Source organism: Culex pipiens, chromosome 2, assembly GCF_016801865.2.
Source record: "Culex pipiens pallens isolate TS chromosome 2, TS_CPP_V2, whole genome shotgun sequence".
Classification (NCBI taxonomy): domain Eukaryota; kingdom Metazoa; phylum Arthropoda; class Insecta; order Diptera; family Culicidae; genus Culex; species Culex pipiens.
Window position 1 is genome coordinate 83,245,983 of NC_068938.1, and position 22,441 is coordinate 83,268,423.

The 22,441-nt window shown below is 32.7% G+C and overlaps 1 protein-coding gene across 3 annotated transcripts in view; it reads right to left on the bottom strand.

Moving 5' to 3' along the window:
- The window catches only part of LOC120422610 (uncharacterized), a 280,146-nt gene that overhangs the window by 202,978 nt on the left and 54,727 nt on the right, over nt 1–22,441 (bottom strand). For all 3 annotated transcript variants that reach the window (XM_039586100.2, XM_039586101.2, XM_039586102.2), the window contains 2 exons: nt 12,050–12,451; nt 11,660–11,990 (listed from right to left, as the gene is read on the bottom strand). In XM_039586100.2, the coding sequence (XP_039442034.1) occupies nt 11,660–11,990; nt 12,050–12,407 (689 nt within the window). In that variant the 5' untranslated portion in view covers nt 12,408–12,451. The remainder of the gene's footprint in view (nt 1–11,659; nt 11,991–12,049; nt 12,452–22,441) is intronic.

Sequence of the window (22,441 nt, forward strand, 5' to 3'; positions counted from 1 at the left end):
AATCCGGATTGTCCCGGAACCGGTTTAACCCCTCGGAGGGAAATTTTGTGGTGGTCAGATAGAGGACAAAAAAACCCACCTCTTGCAATTTAAAGCATCCAATTTCGTCCACTACAGCCCGATTACGAGTCCCTAGTCTGAAATTTGAAATTTTCACTTTCCCTACTGAGAATTTTTGTACCGTCCTGGGACAGAATGTTTTGCTTGGGGAATTTGAAAATTTCAAATTTCAGACTAGAGACTCGTAATCGGGCTGTAGTGGACGAAATTGGATGCTTTAAATTGCAAGAGGTGGGTTTTTTTTGTCCTCTATCTGACCACCACAAAATTTCCCTCCGAGGGGTTAAACCGGTTCCGGGACAATCCGGATTGTTTAACGGTATTGTTCCGAAACAGTATTTTTGGTCGAAAAATGTCAATAAAAAAGATGAAAACAATATATATTTCGAACAAATATTGTTAAAACTTGTTAAATAGAGACTCTTACAACATAAAATAGCAATTTTATAAAAATAGTTGTTTATAAACTAATATTTTGATAAGTTTTACATAAAAAAACTAAATTTAATCCAATTTTTAATATAAAATAACTTAACAAAGTTATCAGAAGTTCAAAGTTGTCACAAACTGGCAAGAGGTACTAGTATTTGACACAGAAACAACATTTCATAAATGAATTCACTTAAATCGATCAGATTTTGTACTTTTATTAGGGGTACGGACAATTATTTGACCTCTTTTTTTGACTTTTTTCAGTAAACTATTTTTGTATTTTTTAAGAAAAAGAGCAGTTCTCTAGGATTTCGGTCATTCGATTTTTTTTGTATTTTTTAATCCGACTGAAACTTTTTTGGTGCCTTCGGTATGCCCAAAGAAGCCATTTTGCATCATTAGTTTGTCCATATAATTTTCCATACAAATTCGGCAGCTGTCCATACAAAAATGATGTATGAAAATTCAAAAATCTGTATCTTTTGAAGGAATTTTTTGATCGATTTGGTGTCTTCGGCAAAGTTGTAGGTATGGATACGGACTACACTGGAAAAAAATAATACACGGTAAAAAAAATTTGGTGATTTTTTTATTTAACTTTTTATCACTAAAACTTGATTTACAAAAAAACACTATTTTTAATTTTTTTTATTTTTTGATATGTTTTAGAAGGCATAAAATGCCAACTTTTCAGAAATTTCCAGGTTGTGCAAAAAATCACTGACCGAGTTATGAATTTTTTAATCAATACTGATTTTTTCAAAAAATCGAAATTTTGGTCGTAAAAATTTTTCAACTTCATTTTTCGATGTAAAATCAAATTTGCAATCAAAAATTACTTTAGTGAACTTTTGATAAAGTGCACCGTTTTCAAGTTATAGCCATATTTAAGTGACTTTTTTGAAAATAGTCGCAGTTTTTCATTTTTTTAAATTAGTGCACATGTTTGCCCAGTTTTGAAAAAAATATTTTTGAAAAGCTGAGAAAATTCTCTATATTTTGCTTATTTGGACTTTGTTGATACGACCTTTAGTTGCTGAGATATTGCAATGCAAAGGTTTAAAAACAGGAAAATTGATGTTTTCTAAGTTTCACCCAAACAACCCACCATTTTCTATCGTCAATATCTCAGCAACTAATGGTCCGATTTTCAATGTTAATATATGAAACATTTGTGAAATTTTCCGATCTCTTCGAAAAAAATATTTTTGGAATTTTCAAATCAAGACTAACATTTCACAAAGGCCAAACATTCAATATTACGCCCTTTTAAAATGTTTGTCTTGATTTGAAAATTCCAAAAATATTTTTTTCGAAAAGATCGGAAAATTTCACAATTGTTTCATATATTAACATTGAAAATCGGACCATTAGTTGCTGAGATATTGACGATAGAAAATGGTGGGTTGTTTGGGTGAAACTTAGAAAACATCAATTTTCCTGTTTTTAAACCTTTGCATTGCAATATCTCAGCACTAAAGGTCGTATCAACATAGTCCGAATAAGCAAAATATAGAGAATTTTCTCAGCTTTTCAAAAATATTTTTTTCAAAACTGGGCAAACATGTGCACTAATTTAAAAAAATGAAAAACTGCGACTATTTTCAAAAAAGTCACTTAAATATGGCTATAACTTGAAAACGGTGCACTTTATCAAAATTTTAGTAAAGTACTTTTTGATTGCAAATTTGATTTTACATCGAAAAATGAAGTTGAAAAATTTTTACGACCAAAATTTCGATTTTTTGAAAAAATCAGTATTGATTAAAAAATTCATAACTCGGTCAGTGATTTTTTGCACAACCTGGAAATTTCTGAAAAGTTGGCATTTTATGTCTTCTAAAACATATCAAAAAATAAAAAAAATTAAAAATAGTGTTTTTTTGTAAATCAAGTTTTAGTGATAAAAAGTTAAATAAAAAAATCACCAAATTTTTTTTACCGTGTATTATTTTTTCCAGTGTAGTCCGTATCCATACCTACAACTTTGCCGAAGACACCAAATCGATCAAAAAATTCCTTCAAAAGATACAGATTTTTGAATTTTCATACATCATTTTTGTATGGACAGCTGCCGAATTTGTATGGAAAATTATATGGACAAACTAATGATGCAAAATGGCTTCTTTGGGCATACCGAAGGCACCAAAAAAGTTTCAGCCGGATTAAAAAATACAAAAATTAAAATTGAAGAAAAAAGACCGATTTCGTAGAGAATTGCTCAAAAGTTTTTTGCAAATCCAATGACAGTGTCTTAAAGAGGACATTCTGCCGCGTCGATTGATGTATAAAACATGGCACTTTAGTCGAATTTTATGTACTTTTATAACACAAACATTTTCCGTACGGGGGGGTACGGACAAATATTTGACTCACTGTATATCAATAAAGATCAAGATTCGTTCTAGGCACATAGGGGAACTATACCCTTTCTCAGCCTATTTCTATTATCGGCCTATCAGCACTTTGATCATGAATTACAGCTTTAATAAAGTGTTTTTGACTGTTCCAAAGTAATAGATAGCTCAAACAAAAGTGAGCAAGAAACTCTCCATTGTTGATACATCTGAAATATTGATTTAATAGCGGAAAACGGCAAAAGTGATGAGAATTGGTCGAACGGCTTAGAGTGATTAAAATGGGCATATTTCCCCTACCTCCCAACACTCACTGTGTACAGCTGCTACTGTGTTCTACTTAGCAAAGAATTCTCCCCTCACTGATCGCCGTGATAAGTGTATGTGTGAACAACACACTTAACACAGATTAATACTCCCCCGCATTAGTGCCCCACACGCCAAAATGAAATCAACTTTGGTATTGGAAAATGTTAATGCGCATTTTAGTACTCTCTTCACATACTGCCTTCCTTACGACTACGACTAAGGCCGACAATCATTCACAGCTTCAAGCAGGTTCTGGATTTTTTGCCGACTTTTTAGCTTGTAGAATGCTTAATTAGGGCAGTTGGACCTATTTTCGACCTAATTGTACCAATTTTGGGCGCATTTGGTAGCAACGTGAATCTCAGCTAGATCCAACTTACATCCCCCAACCCAAATAGCATTCCTCAGTCTCAATTTGTAGTAGAGCACGTCGAAAACGGAACAAATTTGTTTACACTTGACTTTGTAAAGTGCCTCACTCTTTAAAACACTTTTGAGGTTAGGTTCACCGCTCCAGCGGCGTTCGCAATGACCCAAATAGCTTCGGACAGGAAACGACCGTCCAACCAGGTCGTTAAAAAGTCCAATCGAACTTCAAAACTTGAGCAAAGGTGGAAGGGAACCCTTAGAAGTAAGAGTTCGGACCAAATGGAGGTTCAAATTGAGTGTCACTTTGGTGGGTTCCCTGCGCGCTTTATCAGGAACTGTCAAGGGTATCGAGACATTCCGGACTAATATAAGGCACCGCGTGGATTGGTGAGGGCGGATAGAAGATCTGTTTACGTATTTTAATCACGCACCGTCGTCGTCGTCTATACGTGTCGTTAGAGCTTCACCGATCCATTGGCAGAGTGAGGCAGCAGTTTGCTAATTTGCTATATTTAGTCGAATTGAAGGAGTGGGGATGTCATGTTTTTTTTAAGTTTTCTTAAAAAAAAAACAATATATTTTTGTATTGAAATAAAGATTAATCATATTAATAGCTTTTCAAATATATTTAAATTAAATGAAAACATATTTTTAAAGCTCTTCTAGAATCATTCTCTCTAGAGAAAGGGGCTAAAGAGTACTTGAATTCAGCTTTCCTACATGGATAAAAATCCTGTTAGCTAATCCGGTATTTCTGTGTTGTTGAACTCGACAACATGGAAATGTTTCCAAAACCGTCATTTTTTTTCGATTTCAAACAATAATGTTATCGATTTGAAAATTTTTGCAGCGAAATCGAGAAAAATGTTGATGATTTTAAAATTATTTCAGTGTTCTCGAAATCAAAAACATGGAATTACCGGATACGCTAACAGGATTTGTATCAGCGTAAGCCCAATTTTTATTGATTGATAAGTTTTCTTGCCTTTTGCAAATTCATTTTTCAAAAGTTATATTGTATTAAACGAATTCGGTGATCGATTTTATTTCGATTGTATAAAACCATTAATAAGAAAAAGGGAGTTTTTTTCGTTATCTTTTTTGCACAATTCTAAAAATTAAAAATTTGTTTTGCTAAACAATTGATACGTATGAGAATAATGTGTACAATATTCTGTTAAGAGTTAGTTTTGTAAAAAAGATGAAACAATTTAAAGAAATGTTTCAAATGTTTTTTTTTTCAAATGTTTACATTGATTAAAAATGAGAGTTAAAACTCTCATGCAGAGAAAAAAACGTTTAAATAATTACAAGTTGATATCTCAATGTTCCGAAATCCGATCAACGGTCCCTAAAATTTATTTTGAGAGTAGTTCTCTAGATTTTGCAAATTTTTTCTTGATTTTTTAATTTGTTTTTTTTTCTAGTTGGATGAAACTTTGTCCATACATTCCTCAACAGTCAAAAGAATGTAAAAAAAGAAATTTACATCATTAGTTCTTTTAGTTCAATTTCCACAAAATTGAAATTTTTGTGAAATGCTCGGATTTTTTTTCCACTAAGAATGCAGTAAGAATCATATCCAAATTTGAAAATGTGACCTAAAATATGAAATGAAGAAAATTATTCATTTAAAGAGTTTTTTTTTGAAATGTTCCAATAAACAAAATTTCTAAATTTTGCTTCTTGGATGTTTTAAAAACCGCCTTGAGCCTGGGATATTAAAATACACCCAAAAAGCTAAAAATGGACCTTTTCAAAAAAAACTCTGGATTTGTAGACCCTTTCAATAGTTATGTCTGATTTTAATTTTTTCAATTATTTTTTTAAAAATTAGAAAATTTTACAAAAGCTCTATTTTGTTTGAAACAATGAAATTAGAACCAATTGTTTCCGAGATATTGTTAAAAATTACAACTAATTTTGTAATTTTCAAAATCTCAATTCAAAATTGAAATTTTATAAGATGTTCAAAAATGTTTGATTCGAAAAGTGTTCAAATTACGAAAATCCTGAACTTAAATTGACTGTAACTCCAAAACGTTAAAGTATTTTTCGGTTGCAATTTGAATTTGGAATATTTTTTTTTTCAAACTTTTGATATTTTTCAACAATTACAGTTTTTGTTTAAGAAGACTATCTGGTACCAGATTTTGCACCAGCATGCACTATGACTCAAAAGATGCAAAAAATAAACAATCAGAACCTAATAATTTTGGCATTATTAAAAAGTATAAACCGAGATTTGGAACCTATTGTTTTGCATGAAATTAATATTTCTACAGTATTTTTAATTTTTTATTGAGAAATTGGAAAATTTCATCAAAATTACTTTAAATAACCCTGAAAATCGGACCAATTATTTTCGAGCTATCTTTAGTACAAAATATCGTAGTACTCTATGATTGTAGTAATTTTTACTTCCGTTTTTCAGTTTTTTAAACTTGAAAATTTTGAATAAGGTTCAAGAATTCAATTTGTGATTTGAATAATGAAAATATGACCAAAGGTCAGATGAATTAAAGTTGAATGGACAAAATGTCATAGGAACAAAAGGTCGAAAGTTGAAATTATTTTAGAAGTTTAAAATATCTTTAAAAAAACAGCCCATGTAATTCATAATTTATTGGAAATGATAGCATGTTAGTATAACATTTTACAATGTTTGAAAGAAAAGAAAAACTTCAAAAATGGCTAAAAGAATAGGTTCTTTCTAACGATTGAAAAAAAAAACTGAAAAAAATTGGAAATAGAACTTAAAAATCTGCTCATAATTGAAAAAATTGGAAAACCCATACGAAAAATCAGGACAATCAAAAATAGTCTGGTTTTTAACAATTAAATAAAAAGTTACATCTCGGAAACCAGATTTTTCAGAGAACTGCTCATGTTTAAAAGAATGGAAAAGCTTACAAAAATATTACAAAAATCAAGAATAGGTTGAATAAATTCAATATAAAATAACCCTTTACTAATATTTTTGAAGCCAGATTTTTTTTAAAGAACTGCTCATGTTTGAAATAATGAAAACAAAATCTGACAAAACATATTACAGGAATAGTTTCTATTCATAGACTGAAAAACTGGAAAAACTAAAACAATTATAAATCAATCAAGAAGTGGTTGTTTTTTTATAACAGAAAAGAACATACATAATATTTTAGAAGTCCTACTATTTTTTAAAAGTACTTTTTTTTACTCATGTTTGAAGAATGTTAAAATCAACAAAATATTACAACAAGTAAAAATTTTCTGTTTTTGGAAGCATGGAAAATCTCGCAAGTTTTTTTTAAGGACGATCAAGAATAGGATATTTTAAAGAAACAGAAAATAAATATTTTTTAAAATGTCACTTTTTTACATTCGATCTTTTGTCCTTGCGACGATTTGTCCATTCGACCTTTTGTCCCTTTTCGACTTTTTCTTCATTTGACCTTATGTTCATGAATCTTTTGTCGCACATCCGTGAATAAATATGGACAAAAAGCTGACTTCAAAATAAATTAAAAGCATAAAAAAAACTAGCATACATTTTATTTCTCAAACTGGCATCACTGTCACTATCAGGCAGTGCCAACATGTACTTCAAAGAAAAAAACATTTCCAATTTAACGAGCATTCCGCTCTTCAGCTCACTTCGGGTCCCCTTCTTCCTTCCCTCTCACACATTCCTCGTGAAAAACTTCGTCGAAAAACATGCCCGATTAATGTCATCGTAGCTTATGTTGGTCGACACAAACACACACACTCCGACAGTTACTGCAAACTTGTGAGAGCGAGAGCGTTGTACCGCTTTTGTCTTGTGAAGGAGCTCTTTTATGCTCACTTTATGTTGCCCATCTTGTATCGATTGTGTCATGTTGCTACCAGTGTGGTCTCTCTTCGCTGTAACACGTGAAGTTTACAGCATTATGGCGAACTTTACGGTGCCAGACAGACACGTGTGAGCGTGTCGTTACAGTTGGACACTTTAAAAACTTAGTTTTGGGAAGAAACCTTAAAATTTAATAAATGCCTAAAACGATTGGTAGAAATTTAAAGAAAAAGGCCAAAGCTAAAATATAGAAATTATATATTTTTTCAACAACAAAAAAGTGCAAAACATTTCTTTGAGATATTGTACAAGCTGAAATGTTTGTCTTTTGTTGTTCTCTTTCTTTCTCTTACATCCGAAAATAAACAAAAACACACGAGCAACAGAACAAAAGAAAGAAGAAGAGCGAGCAAACAAAACAAAAAAAAACAAAACAAAAGACTCGGCCAAACCCAACGATAAGCAATGTTGTTTTATTTTCCAACGGTTTAACGACCTGATTATGTCCGTTCGAGAGGAAACTATGACTTTGCCGGACAGTCAGTGCCTCTCGCACCCCTGATTTACGGGGGTATCGCCTTACATGGAAATACTTGTTTTGTATTTATGGCTTAATCCAATCAAGATATCTGTTCTTCTATTCGTATTGTAATGCGAGATTTTTGGGTGTTTCAAGTGGGCAGAAATTGCCTCGGGGGCGATACCGCGGTAATCGAGCGTTTAATAAGTGGCCGCTTGATTGGGCAGGTGATTTGGAAAAAACTTTTTTTTTAATTTGAACAATTCAAACAAGAACCACCCTAACATTCTCGTACATAAAACATCAATTGCTTATGTTGCATTAAAATCCCTGTAAGTCTTCCAATCTGCTACCTCAAAAGCGATCCAGATTCTCAAAAATGTAAAAATAACACAATTTTTATGGCTCTGAATGGGAGCTAGAAGCCATTTACTTCCTTCTTAACGACTTCGAATGATCCGGAACCGGGAAGACCAGGTCGCGACTCTCCCCCCTGTGAAATGCCAGCATATGGAATGTGTGTCAAAGAAAGAAGGGAAAGAAACATAACGTAAACGAACGTAGCATAAAGTTATGGCGAGAGAAAAGTTGTGTTGTTTGTGAGAGAGAAAAAATCAAGAGAGTAATGTTCAAGAGAGAATTCACTGTGAAGCATGGTGTGAAGGAGAATAAGATCGCAGTGCTGCCACCTGTGAGGCGGTAGTGGAACTTTTTGGAGCACTGAAATGCTTTTTTTCTGAAATTTGTGTATTCAAAAAAAACGTTCAGTTTGCCTTTTATTTCATTCAATAATATTTTTCGAGGACGGTTGGACAGTACAACTAGAAAGATTTGGATTTTATTTTTTTATTCAATACTACATTTCTGGAGTTTTTTTTGAAAAGGTCCAATAAACCAAATTTTCAGTTTTTTGCTTTTTGGGTGTTTTTTAATACCCCTGACTCAAGGCGGTTTCAAAAACACCCAAAAAGCAAAAACTGGAAATTTGGTTTATTGGACCTTTAAAAAAAAACTCGAGATTTATTTGCAAAGCATTTTAAACGAAATTCAGCATGCAAAGTGAAGTTAATACTTTCAGGGCCTGAAATTCCTTTGATTTCGACGAAGTACTATAAAATTGTACAGGAAATTTACAGCTCTTGGTAAACAAGTTCAAAAAAGCAGTAACGTCCAACATTTCTTTCCTACACCCAAAATTCAGAATCGAGATAATCGTTCTCTCAAAATTTCTTGAGGGCTCAGTGCCAAAATCGATAGAATAATGGTACCAACTCACACCATCATAACAAATGAGTTCATTCGTTAGTTGAATCAATAAATCTCCAACTAGTGTCATACATCGACTTCTGACTTCTCCATGGTCACCAAGCTGTGGTGGCCGAGGCAGCTAAGTCATTGGATTGGTTTGTCAAAGGTCTCTGGTTCGATTCCCGTTGTCGACACTTTTGGTTTTTTGTTTGACGGATGAACTTTTTTTGCAAATGAACCTCGAGAGAATAGTTCTATCGCCCATCTCCAGCTGTGTTCTCTGCGTCCGTGAATGGTACCACTATTCTCTCGACTCGAGACCATCATTCTCTCGGACTAGCGCTGCCAGTTTTGGGTGTAAGATATGTTTTTCAGAGTTTATAGCTCGAAACCGCGAGGAGATAGAAATTTGGTGTCTTAGGGACTTTGGTGCCAAATTGGACACCCAATTTGATAGCCTACAAAAATGTAAATTTAGTCAAAAAAAAAACTAAGGCTTAATAGCTGACATTTAATGGGATTTTTTTTTCATTTAAAACATTTTTATAAAATTTTATGATTCCGTATGTTTTGTAACTTTATGGAGTCATTTTTAGAGTTTAGCAGCTTACACAAAATCTGGACTTTTTTATATTAGGTCCTAAAACAAATGTAAACATTGAGTGTATCTCTTTCACACCTAATGTCAATATTCATTGGAGTAAGCGCAATACACTCAATGCTTACATTTGTTTATAGAACCTAATCAAAAAAGTAAAGAAATCAAGTTTAAACATAACAGGTCATCAGAATTTACCAAAAAAGGTTTTTTTGTTTTTAAGGAAATGATTTTGGCCATTTTATGAAGTTTTCACTCCTAATGCTTTTAAATGTTAATTTTCGGAAAGTTTAGTAAATTTTGGATAAGAATGAGGTGACGAAAGACCAAAATTAAGGTTAGTTAACCTTAGCTTGGTTGACCGTGCAGACACCGTCCGAGCATAAAGCTCGCCAAAGGTAGGTTGGTGTCGACAAGGAAAATAAGCACGTCAAGCTTTGAAAACAACTATTAAAAACTTCACTGATTTTTTCTGAATCATGTTTAATTTTAAAGACAATTGATTATTTGGGTGGATCAATTAGTGAAAGTTGAAAAAAATAATACTTTTTTTGTTTTCATTTTGTATAAAAATTTGATTTCGTTACAAATTCTATAATTTTCTACTTTTGATTTAAAATTTAAATTAAGAAAAGGGAGATAAAAATCTTTAAAAATGTGAAGTAAGGCTAATGAAACTAGTTGCAAAAGACGAGAAAAATTTTTTGCTTTAAAATAATGAACATCAATTTTTGGGCGCGCAAAAATTTGTGAACTTATTCTTTAAAACACATGTTTTGGAACACGAAAAAATGAGTTTCCCCGTATATATCAAAGAAATAAACAGTTATATAGTTGATAACAGATGTGTTAACGTATATTCAACAATTTTCATTGATTTTTGACAGACTTTCTTGCCAAATAGTCCAAATTACTATCTTTTTTTCTAAATTTCCAGTTTTCTCATAGAAAAATCAAACAAATATTCGAAAGTTGCACACCAAATTGTTGGAAATAATTTTTCTCATCCGAATCTGGCATAAGTTTAATAAAAAATGTTGATTGAGTTGATGAAAACACATTTTTTTTTTCAAAAAAAACAGGTTTACGCTATTTGTTCATAGGTGGCGACATGTGATTTTGTTCTTCAATCTAGCAGAAAGGAATACGATTTTTGGCAAGTAACCTCATTTTGGCGCCACCTTCATTTGAAACACAGGCGCGCTACAAAACCTCAATTTAAGTTTCGATAAGTAGTTCAAAAGTTATGTATAAAAATGTGCTTTCGCATAAATCCGGATGATAGATAAATGATCTGAAATCCTACCAAATATCACCTTGTTGTATATGGTTGGATAGGTAATCAAAAGATCAAAAGATTCCAATGAGTCCAAAACATTGAAGATCTGGCAACCCTGTCTCAAGTGATGATCACTTAAGTAATATTTTATTTTTTTGAAGCAGGATCTCACGAATCCTAAATTGTAAAGATCTATGAGAATCTTTCAGTAAAAAGTGAGGAAGGCACCAACCACATAGATAGATTTAGTAAGTTTTTTTTCAAAACCTCTATGTCCTATGAGTTTTTCTTGATTGATAGAACTTTTTGAAAAAGTATAGTTAGTTAAATAATTATGGTTAAATAATTTTTAAAACTTTTTAAAAATTGTTTAAAACTACTTCTTTTCGTGAATTGAATACTTAGTATGTTTCCATACCATTCAGTTTTGTCGTACATTAGATTAAAAAAAAACACAAATGTTCATGTAAATTGAAGGATCAAAAGTGTGTTTTTCAAGCATGATCTTTTAAGCTTTCATCGATCAGCTTATAAAATGTTTTGCTTCAATATTTGGATATCATTCTGTACCATCTCTTCACGACGAACAAAATATCAATAAAAATCGTAACATCATCCCAAATCATTTGACTAATCTAAACAACCTCCCAAAAATAGAAGCGCCTCCACCTACCTCGGTTCATTGTGTCTCCTCATGAAATATTCATTCACTTCCAGACTTTGCTGCTGCTGCTGTTGATCAAGTTCGCAGTATCGGGCCTTCCTGAGTCCTCCGATACCTCCGTAGTATCCTCCGCTGGTGGTTAACGCCACGTTCGGCGGAGCCGTCACAATGACTGTCAACTCCCCAGTACTTCCTGCTCCGTTGAACAACTCTTCATTGCTGCTGCTATTACTGCTTGCGCTTTCGCTGTTACTACAGGTTCCGTCTACCCGATCATGCTGATCCTGCCTCCTTCTTTTTGGAGGGCAGATAAAGTCTCGTTCCGACATGGCATCTTGGTCTAAAAGTAAGACAAATTTTAATTCATTTTTCAACTGTTTACAATCAAGTCTCACTCACCAGAGGGCGTATCAACCCGTATCACCGAACCCGTGTCCGACCCGGCCGAACTCCACACCTGGTCGTACTGGGACCACCCGTTCGGGCAGCACTCCCCCTCCGAAGTCCTCGGCCGGGACTGTCGGCTGCGGCTGCCGCTGCGCGATCCATCGCCGGCATCATCATCGGAAGAGGTTTCCTCCACGATGGTCTCCAGCATTCGGCTCGAAGTGGCGACGCCGGTGGACAGCAGCGGGCTGACCGGGTGTTGGTGCTGGTTCTGGTGATGATGCTGCTGCTGCTGTTCGATTGCCTCGGCGTACGCCGGCAACCAGGGGAATGACATGTCATCGGCGACGTCGAAAATGTTCGATTCCATCGTTGTAAGGGTGGCTGGCTGGCCTCAACGGCTACATTTTATAACTGGAAAATAGAGGAAAAAACCACTGATTAGATTTTTCAACAACAGACTAATGGAAAAACTAACAAAATGGTTTTGATTCGATATCTAAAGAGATTGATTGAAGTTAAAAAAATAGTTAGCTTTTATCTAAAAATCGTTAGAACAATATCTACCATTCACAGCAAATAGGGGGAGAGGGGGTAATATGCACCCCCGGGGCAAAATGCACCCCCTGCTTTTCTCGGTATTTGGAAGAATTTTCCGGGGAAAAATCATAGAAATTAGAAGCTTAACATTGCTAAACTATGCTGGAAAAATTTGAGCATCGCAGTATAAAAACAGCTCAAGTTATTTGCAAAACTTTAAAATGTTGTGTTTTCATCTAATTTTCTTTGCACTTTCATTATGATTTTTGGACAATATTAAAAGCTTTTATTGATATTGTAAGTGTTGAGGTAAATAGTTTTTGCCATAATCTTCATTATTCTGTAGATAGATGAGTCCAAAACATCAAAAAATGAATTTTTAATTAAATTTTCTGCAAAAAGCGTGGTCGGGGCAAAATGCACCGCTATGAAGCTCCTTAGTAAAAACAGCGGTGTCATCTAGTGGTGACTAGTGAAAACTGATTTTACCCGGTGCATTTTGCCCCATGTTGTGGTGCATTTTGCCCCGTTGTTGTAGTGCATTTTGCCCCAATGTTGCGGTGCATATTGCCCCGCATGGTTGTTTTAAATGAATCAAAAATGTTTTTAGAAATTTGATATTTTCGAACAATTTTGAGGTTTTTTAAGATTTTTTTCACATGGATGACGAAGAATAATAGTTGTTTTAGAACATCAAACAAAATTCTTCCACAGTAATCCTGTAATGGTTGAGAAATCACAGTTTTCCCTTAGGGGGTGCATATTACCCCCTCTCCCCCTATATCGATTTTGACAAAAGTGGATGAAAGTCGAAATAGTAGTTTATGCAACAAGTTGGCAAAAGATGATTTTTTCAGCACGAGTCGTACATTTATCCAACGAGGTTCACCGAGTTGGATAAATACGACGAGTGTTGAAAAATCAAGTTTTGCAACGAGTTCCATACATTTTTTTTGCAATTCCGAAAAACACCCATTGAGTGAAATTTTAAGTAAAATTTTCATGTATTTTTCCAATAAATCGTTTAAAAAAATGTTGAAAAGTTTTACTTTTCGAAACAAGTGCTGAAAAGTTCAACTTTTCAGCACTCATTTCAGTGCTAAAAAGTAGAACTTTTCAGCATTTATTTTGAAAAGTGTTGCTATTCGATTCTGTTATTTTTGGTAGGAAAAAGTAGGCCGTTTTATTTCTTCAGAAGGACAGGAAAAGTTGACAGTTTCACAGCGGAATTGTAAAAAAAAAATTATTTGTTGTTATTTTTTTCAAATGCAAAACAAATCATAATAATTTTAACCTAAAGATTTGAAATATCAAATTCAAGTAGCTATAAAGTAATAAGTTATTTAAAAAAAATTGAAACGAAATTCATATCATTCTGAATCAAGCGATGAAGACAATAGTTTTCAAAAAAGGTCAAAGTTATCAGGATTTATTTGGGAACGTGATATTTATGCTTGATTTCAGCAAAGTTTATTGAACATTTCTCATAAATCTGAAGTTTATTTTATTTATTGAATTTTTGGTTTTATTAACTTTCTTAAATGTTTTAAATGGTTTGAATTTCTCGATTTTTTAAAATTTCATAAATTTCTTGAACTTCTTGAATTTTCTGAATTTCTTGAATTGTCCTGAAATTTCAATAATTTCTTAAATTTCTAAAAAAAATGAATTTCTTGAATTTCTTAAATTTCTTGAATTTCTTGAATTTCTTAAATTTCTTGAATTTCTTGAATTTTTTAAATTTCTTGAATTTCTTGAATTTCTTGAATTTCTTGATTTTCTTGAATTTCTTGAATTTCTTGAATTTCTTGAATTTCTTGAATTTCTTGAATTTCTTGAATTTCTTGAATTTCTTGAATTTCTTGAATTTCTTGAATTTCTTGAATTTTTTGAATTTCTTGAATTTCTTGAATTTCTTGAATTTCTTGAATTTCTTGAATTTCTTGAATTTCTTGAATTTCTTGAATTTCTTGAATTTCTTGAATTTCTTGAATTTCTTGAATTTCTTGAATTTCTTGAATATCTTGAATATCTTGAATTTCTTGAATTTCTTGAATTTCTTGAATTTCTTGAATTTCTTGAATTTCTTGAATTTCTTGAATTTCTTGAATTTCTTGAATTTCTTGAATTTCTTGAATTTCTTGAATTTCTTGAATTTCTTGAATTTCTTGAATTTCTTGAATTTCTTGAATTTCTTGAATTTCTTGAATTTCTTGAATTTCTTGAATTTCTTGAATTTCTTGAATTTCTTGAATTTCTTGAATTTCTTGAATTTCTTGAATTTCTTGAATATCTTGAATTTCTTGAATTTCTTGAATTTCTTGAATTTCTTGAATTTCTTGAATTTCTTGAATTTCTTGAATTTGTTGAATTTTTTGAATTTCTTGAATTTCTTGAATTTCTTGAATTTGTTGATTTCTTGAATTTCTTGAATTTCTTGAATTTCTTGAATTTCTTGAATTTCTTGAATTTCTTGAATTTCTTGAATATCTTGAATATCTTGAATTTCTTGAATTTCTTGAATTTCTTGAATTTCTTGAATTTCTTGAATTTCTTGAATTTCTTGAATTTCTTGAATTTCTTGAATTTCTTGAATTTTTATGAATTTCTTGAATTTCTTGAATTTCTTGAATTTCTGGAATTTCTTGAATTTCTTGAATTTCTTGAATTTCTTGAATTTCCTGAATTTCTTGAATTTCTTGAATTTCTTGAATTTCTTGAATTTCTTGAGGTTCTTGAATTTCTTGAATTTCTTGAATTTCTTATATTTCTTGAATTAGGGGAAATGTGCCCATTTTAATCACTCTAAGCCGTTCGACCAATTCTCATCACTTTTGCCGTTTTCCGCTATTAAATCAATATTTTCAGATGTATCGACAATGGAGAGTTGCTTGCTCACTTTTTTTTGAGCTATTTATTACTTTAGAACAGTCAAAAACACTTTATTGAAGCTGTAATTCATGATCAAAGTGCTCATAGGCCGATAATAGAAATAGGCTGGGAAAGGGTATAGTTCCCCTACTTGAATTTCTTGAATTTCTTGAATTTCTTGAATTTCTTGAATTTCTTGAATTTCTTGAATTTCTTGAATTTCTTGAATTTCTTGAATTTCTTGAATTTCTTGAATTTCTTGAATTTCTTGAATTTCTTGAATTTCTTGAATTTCTTGAATTTCTTGAATTTCTTGAATTTCTTGAATTTCTTGAATTTCTTGAATTTGCTGAATTTGTTGAATTTCTTGAATTTGTTGAATTTGTTGAATTTGTTGAATTTCTTCAATTTATTGAATTTCTGGAATTTGTTCAATAATTGAATAATAATAATAATCATTATTATTATTATTAATTACTTCTTGATTTTCTTGAATTTCCTGAATTTCCTGATTTTTTTTCAATTTCTTGATTTTCTTGCTTTTTTTAAATTCTTGAATTTCTCGAATTGCTTAATTTTTTTGAATTTGTTGAATTAGTTGAATTTCTTGTATTTCTTGAATTTCGTGGATTCTTGAATTTCTTGATTTCTTTTTAATTGCTTGAATTTCTTGAAATTTGATTTGTTTAGTATTTTGAATTTCTTGAATTTTTTAACGCTTTGAATTATTAAAATCTAGAAAATTATGTTCTCTCAGGTTAAAGATTTTATTTTTTTTTTAAATAAATAAAATTTCTTGAAATTCTTGCATTCGTTTTAAAATTTATTTTTTCTTGAATTGATTTAATTTTTATTATCTTTGATTTTCTTTTTCTATTTTTTTTTCTATTTTTGTTTATTTTGAATATCATAAATTTTATAGGAGTTTTCATTTATTGAATTTCTTGTTTTTTTTTAATATGGTCCAGAAAATCGAATCCGAAGACCTCGGCAAAATTTCACTTCGGATAATCAAATCTTCTGATAACCGAATGAAGAAAAATAATTAGTTTCGTTGTTTTCTTTTCTTTTCTAGCTTTGGATTTACCCATAAACTTCTCTAAAATGATTCTGAATCCAAGAGGCCGGTAATTTTTGAGGCATTCTAGCATTCAAATTTGACAAAATTAGGGTAGCAGAATTTTTGGTCGTGATTCGTTTATCCGAATTCCGATACAAACTTTCGGATAATCAAACTTTGGATAATCGGATTCCGGATATTTGAGTCTGGACTGTATCTACAACTTCATACATTTTTAAAATTTTATAAATTTCTTTAATTTCCTTTTTTTTAATATTAAAGTGTTATAATTGCATGATTTATTTTTTTTATTTCTTAGATTTCATGATTTTTTTAAATCATTAATTTTTGTGAATTTCTTCAATTTTTCGAAATCTTGAAATATTTTGACTCTAGGAATTACTATGTTAGTATATTACGTTTTTTTATAGATTTTTCAAAGTTTTATGATTTAATAAAATTCATTCCTTATTTTCGGAATCTTGATGAAAACAAAAAATATTCTTTCAAACCATCGAAAATTCTTGTTTAAATATAACTTTTAGAACAACCAATCAAAAATTTTGAAAATTTTGAATCCTAGCGATATTACACAAAATCTTACACAAATAAAATAGCAACGTACTAATCATAATTCAATTTTAAACACCTAGCCCAACAACTTCTTCCCTCTAATGTGACACACAATCCACCAAACCCCATGAATCGAAAGCGTTCATATACATTTTTCATAGGTGAGGTGCAGCTCGCCAGGCTTGCCGGTTGAAGATTTTCGTGATCAAGATGATCTCGATCATTGCCATATAATGAGGCCGGTACTTGGCGTCGTCACCACCGTCGCAGCTGTCCCACCTTGGCGCGGGGTACCTGCTGTGCGGTGGCGGGTTTTGCATCTGTTTTGGAGTCTTGTCTCGGGGAAAACGCCGGCGAAAAACATAAGCGTACGAAGAAGATGTGGTGACACAGATTTGCACGGTTCGGTGGTTTCGAGAGTTTAAGCTTGGTAAGGGAGATTGGGGTTAATTGAAATTCCATTTTTTGTTTTGAATACGGAATCACGAAAAAAGATTTGAAACCTGAAATAACAGCATTGAAAAATATTATAATATAGTTTCTCAAAGACCTCCAGCAGCTTATTCCTAAAGGTTGTTCCATGAACTTTTGAATAAAGTAAAACAATAAAGTGTTGTATCTTCCACTTTGCCATTTTACGAGTTGAAGCGTTTTTTCCACCGTCGTAGGAGTTACTATAGGTGGAACGAAAGGAATGCCTTGCAAAAACGTGATACTATCATAAAATTGCACCTCAAATGTTACGAGAAAGACTATGCAATGCGACTCCTTCCAAAAACTAAATCTCAGTCTTATGGTTAGGTCATTGCTTGCAGGTTTACATTGCAGTTTATGTAATTTGACTTGTTTATTGTTTTCACCTTAATTCTAAGCGGATTTCACGTATTTTTGGGTAAAACTTTTCTTCCTGGGCAGTGGGCATTCACCCGTAACGCAGGTCAAATGTCAATACTCACCACTTGAAGTTACTTTGCCCATGTAGACACAACCATTCCCCCAACCCAACCAAAACATTTCCTATTTACGGCAAAACAGGCCTCTTCTGCACCCTTAACGAGATTACAGCAATAGGCTACAAAGTGTGCTGTATACGTTTCGTCCTAAACACCCAAATCGGCTTTGAAACGCGTTGAAAAAAGTGAGCGTCTCGAAACGGTTCAACTCTTGGCATAAGAAACCTCCAAAAAAACAACCAAATAAAAGGCCGGTGAATGGATCGCGTGCTCTGAAAAGTGCATCTTCGTTGATGGCTGGCAAGGTCTCGCCACTTGAAGAATTGATCTTCACTGCTATTGGAAGGCTTTTCAGAGTATGGCGCCAACTTTCAGCTGATTTTCGAGAAATAAAATATTTAGGTCGCTTTTTTAAGTCTCCTTTGTGTGACTAAGTTGTGAACGAAATTAAACTATCTCTAACCCCAATCGAATCACTTTCATTTTCTCAAACGACCCCGATCAAATCTACAAGCTATAAATAATCGAAACATGATTTTAAAGCATTTCCTCCGTTAGTTGCTCCGACTTCCAGCTCCAGACGACATGCCTCACATGACTTCTTAAAAGCCCCAATTAATGTTTATTCAAACACGTGTGCGGCCTACCTTTCCCACTGTGGGGCAGCTGGGCTACCAATCGCTACAAATAACACCCACAACGCCATTTAAGGCAAGTCCACAGAAGTGCCACTTGAGAGTGCGACTGCGACCAAGTCTACACTAGCTTAAGCCGGGCAATGTCTCGTGCAGGAACGCGTGCTACTGCGTTGGGCATGTGATTGCCGCACTTGAGAGAGCGGTTCATTCATGGAGTGCTTAGGAAACAAGCGCAGAGCTGCAAGTTGTCACCGTTGCAGATAGTCTAAGCCGCACGAGTTGTAAACCATTTTTGGAATATTTTGTTGCTGTATGGAAACATTTTTCCTGAAATCCTGATATATTTTTTGGGTTTAGTGCCCGAATTCAAAAATAAGCTTCAGATCATATTTTCACATTTTAAAAATATTTGTTTTAAATGCTTTAGCAATCAAATGTTTAAAATGATTTATAAGGATTTTGCTTTTTTCTGAATATAAATCTTTTTGCTTAAAATTTATTGAACATTGTCATTTTTGACATACTAGATTAATATTGTTCAGAATCAAAAAAAAAAAAATTACAGTACAATTTCATACGCTTAAAATCGTAATAATTAAATAAACAATTATTTGAAAGTTGATTTTTTTTCGTTTTTCATAAAAGGGTAATTCTCCGCCAACTCACACAGCAGTTGCCCCGACCCCACTTCGATTTGCGTGAAACTTTGTCCTAAGGGGTAACTTTTGTCCCTGATCACGAATCCGAGGTCCGTTTTTTTTGATATCTCATGACGGAGGGGCGGTACGACCCCTTCCATTTTTGAACATACGAAAAAAGAGGTATTTTATGTAAAATTAGACGCCCGATTTAATGGCGTACTCAGATTTCCGAAATAACGTTTTTTTCATCGAAAAAAAAACACTAAAAAAGTTTTAAAAATTCTCCCATTTTCCGTTACTCGACTATGAAATTTTTTGGAACATGTCATTTTATGGGAAATTTAATGTACTTTTCAAATCTACATTGACCCAGAAGGGTCATTTTTTCATTTAGAACAAAATTTTTCATTTTAAAATTTCGTGTTTTTTCTAACTTTGCAGGGTCATTTTTTAGAGTGTAACAATGTTGTACAAAGTTATAGAGCAGACAATTACAAAAATTTTGATATATAGACATAAGGGGTTTGCTTATAAACGTCACGAATTATCGCGATTTTACGAAAAAAAGTTATGAAAATGTTACTTTTTGCGTTTCTCTTTATTTCGTCGTCCGTGTCTGTCGCGGGTGACCATGAACGGCCATGATCGACGACGACCAACTTTTAAAATTCAAAATGATTTTTTTTTGTAATTGTCTGCTCTACAACTTTGTAGAAAATTGTTACACTCTAAAAAATAACCCTGCAAAGTTAGAAAAAACACGAAATTTTAAAATGAAAAATGTTGTTCTAAATGAAAAAATGAACCTTCTGGGTCAATTTAGATTCGAAAAGTACATTAAATTTCCCATAAAATGACATGTTCCAAAAATTTTTATAGTCAAGTAACGGAAAATGGGAGGATTTTTAAAACTTTTTTAGTGTTTTTTTCGATGAAAAAAACGTTTTTTCGGAATTCGGAGTACGCCATCAAATCGGGCGTCTAATTTTACATAAAAGTCCCTTTGACACAAATTTCTATCTCATCACCGTTTCAGGCTGCAAAATATTGAAAAACACCTCTTTTTTCGCATGTTCAAAAATGGAAGGGGTCGTACCGCCCCTCCCTCATGAGATATCAAAAAACGGACCTCGGATTCGTGATCAGGGACAAAAGTTACCCCTTAGGACAAAGTTTCACGCAAATCGAAGAGGGGTCGGGGCAACTTTTCCCGATTTCGTGTGAGTTGGTAGAGAATTACCCAAAAGTTAAATATTATAAACCGATGCGTTTGCCACGTTTATTCTTTTTTTAAGCTAAATGAAAATTACGAATTAAATACAAACGATATGGTTTGAAATAATACTAAGCTTGGTAAAAACTTGTTTAAAGTACCTCAAAAAGTGGTTTTCAACAAATTTGAAAAGTTTCAAAAGTCAGTCAACTATAATTATGCAAGTATTGATAAAGTCAGTAAGATTATTTCAATTTTCTCAAAGTGCCACGTTTTTCTCAAAGAATATTAATTTAAATCAGAAAACTATCTGGTTCTGTGGACAATGTTACACTAAGAACAGCAGTTGATTTTTTTTAATTACATGTTTTAAGTGCTATTGAAAGAGAATTCAAGAATTGCTTCAAATTTACAGGCTTATTTAGTAGTTTCTTATCATATTTTTTTTTGTAATCTAGACTCACATTTCAAATGGGCGTAATATTAAATGGAACATTAGTTGCTGAGATATTGACATCAAAAAATGTCTCCAATGTCTCTTAGTCAATTTTATTGGGCATTTTCTGAAGATAAAAAAATCTTGTTACGAATAGACATTATTAGAAAAACCGCAAAGAAAAAATAGTTCCCGAAATCGTTAACAAGCTTTCATGAAATGTGAACCAAGAACAAAGTGTTCAAATGCCATGGTACGTTTTTCAAAATCGTACCATGGGATTTGAACACTTTGTTCGTGGTTCCCATTTTCATGAACGCTTGTTCAAGATTTTGAGAACTCTTTTTTCTCCGTGTATATCATGAAAACGGAGTCAAGAACAGAACACTGATGAAGTCTGCAAGTAGTAGACGAAATACGTATCTGTCAAGATATTAAAATATAATGCATTCTAAAACACTCAATCAAACCACAAAACGGAGCACTTTATCAAAAATTCTATCGAATTCATTTCCAACGCCAATTTTCAATACAAAAATAAGTGAAATTATATCTAAAAATACACATTTTCTCAGCAATTAAATTATGACTTGGCGACAAAATTTATGTTTATAAAAATATTTTTTGTCACTTCGGACAATCGAATCACAAAAATTAAATTTCATTGACTTTTTTTTTACTCTCGAGCTTAAGTATGACCCACAAACTACACTAAAGTGATTTTGATTTTTCAAATCCAAGGTGGCGGACAAAATGGCGGTGATAAAGTATTGAAAAAAGCATTTGGTAAGTTATTAGGCAATCCTCTATTAAAATTTTACTAAAATTTGGTTCGCAGAACTCCAATTTGATGATAAAAGTAAGGAAATAAAAAAAATACGATTTTGTTTTATTCATGATTCAATTATCATATATAAACTTTTGGATGATCGAACTTCGGATAATCGATGCTTTGGATAATCGAGTCTGAACTGTAGTCCTCATCAATACCTACAACTACCTGGTCGGGTCTGATCGCCACGAAAAAACCGTGTGAAGGGATGCCATTTTCTTCAAAGGCGGTGTCTGCATAATTTTGACAAAAAGTCTGTAGGTAGTTTTTTTACTTATTTTTATAAGGAACTTTTAGGTGCTGCGATCACGGGGGTTGGAATCACTCTATAAACGAGAGGAAGGCACTAACCACCTAAAGGTGGATTAAGTAACGTATTTTTTTTGTTCTAATGGTACGTTCGTTTGAACAGCCAGTGCGACACTGAGTGCCACACTCGTCGGTGTCAGTTTTGGTTCAAACGAACATTCTTTTTCAGTGTGCATGGAACTCGCATGAAACTGAAAAAATATCGAGTGCGGCACTCAGTGTTGCAAATGAGTGATAGAAAAGCTATCATTTGATTATCTTTGCACCAAGAACATCCGAGAGTATAGCGGCCGTCACTATAGCTTGTGAGATCTCTTCTTGTGTGTCATGATTCCCAG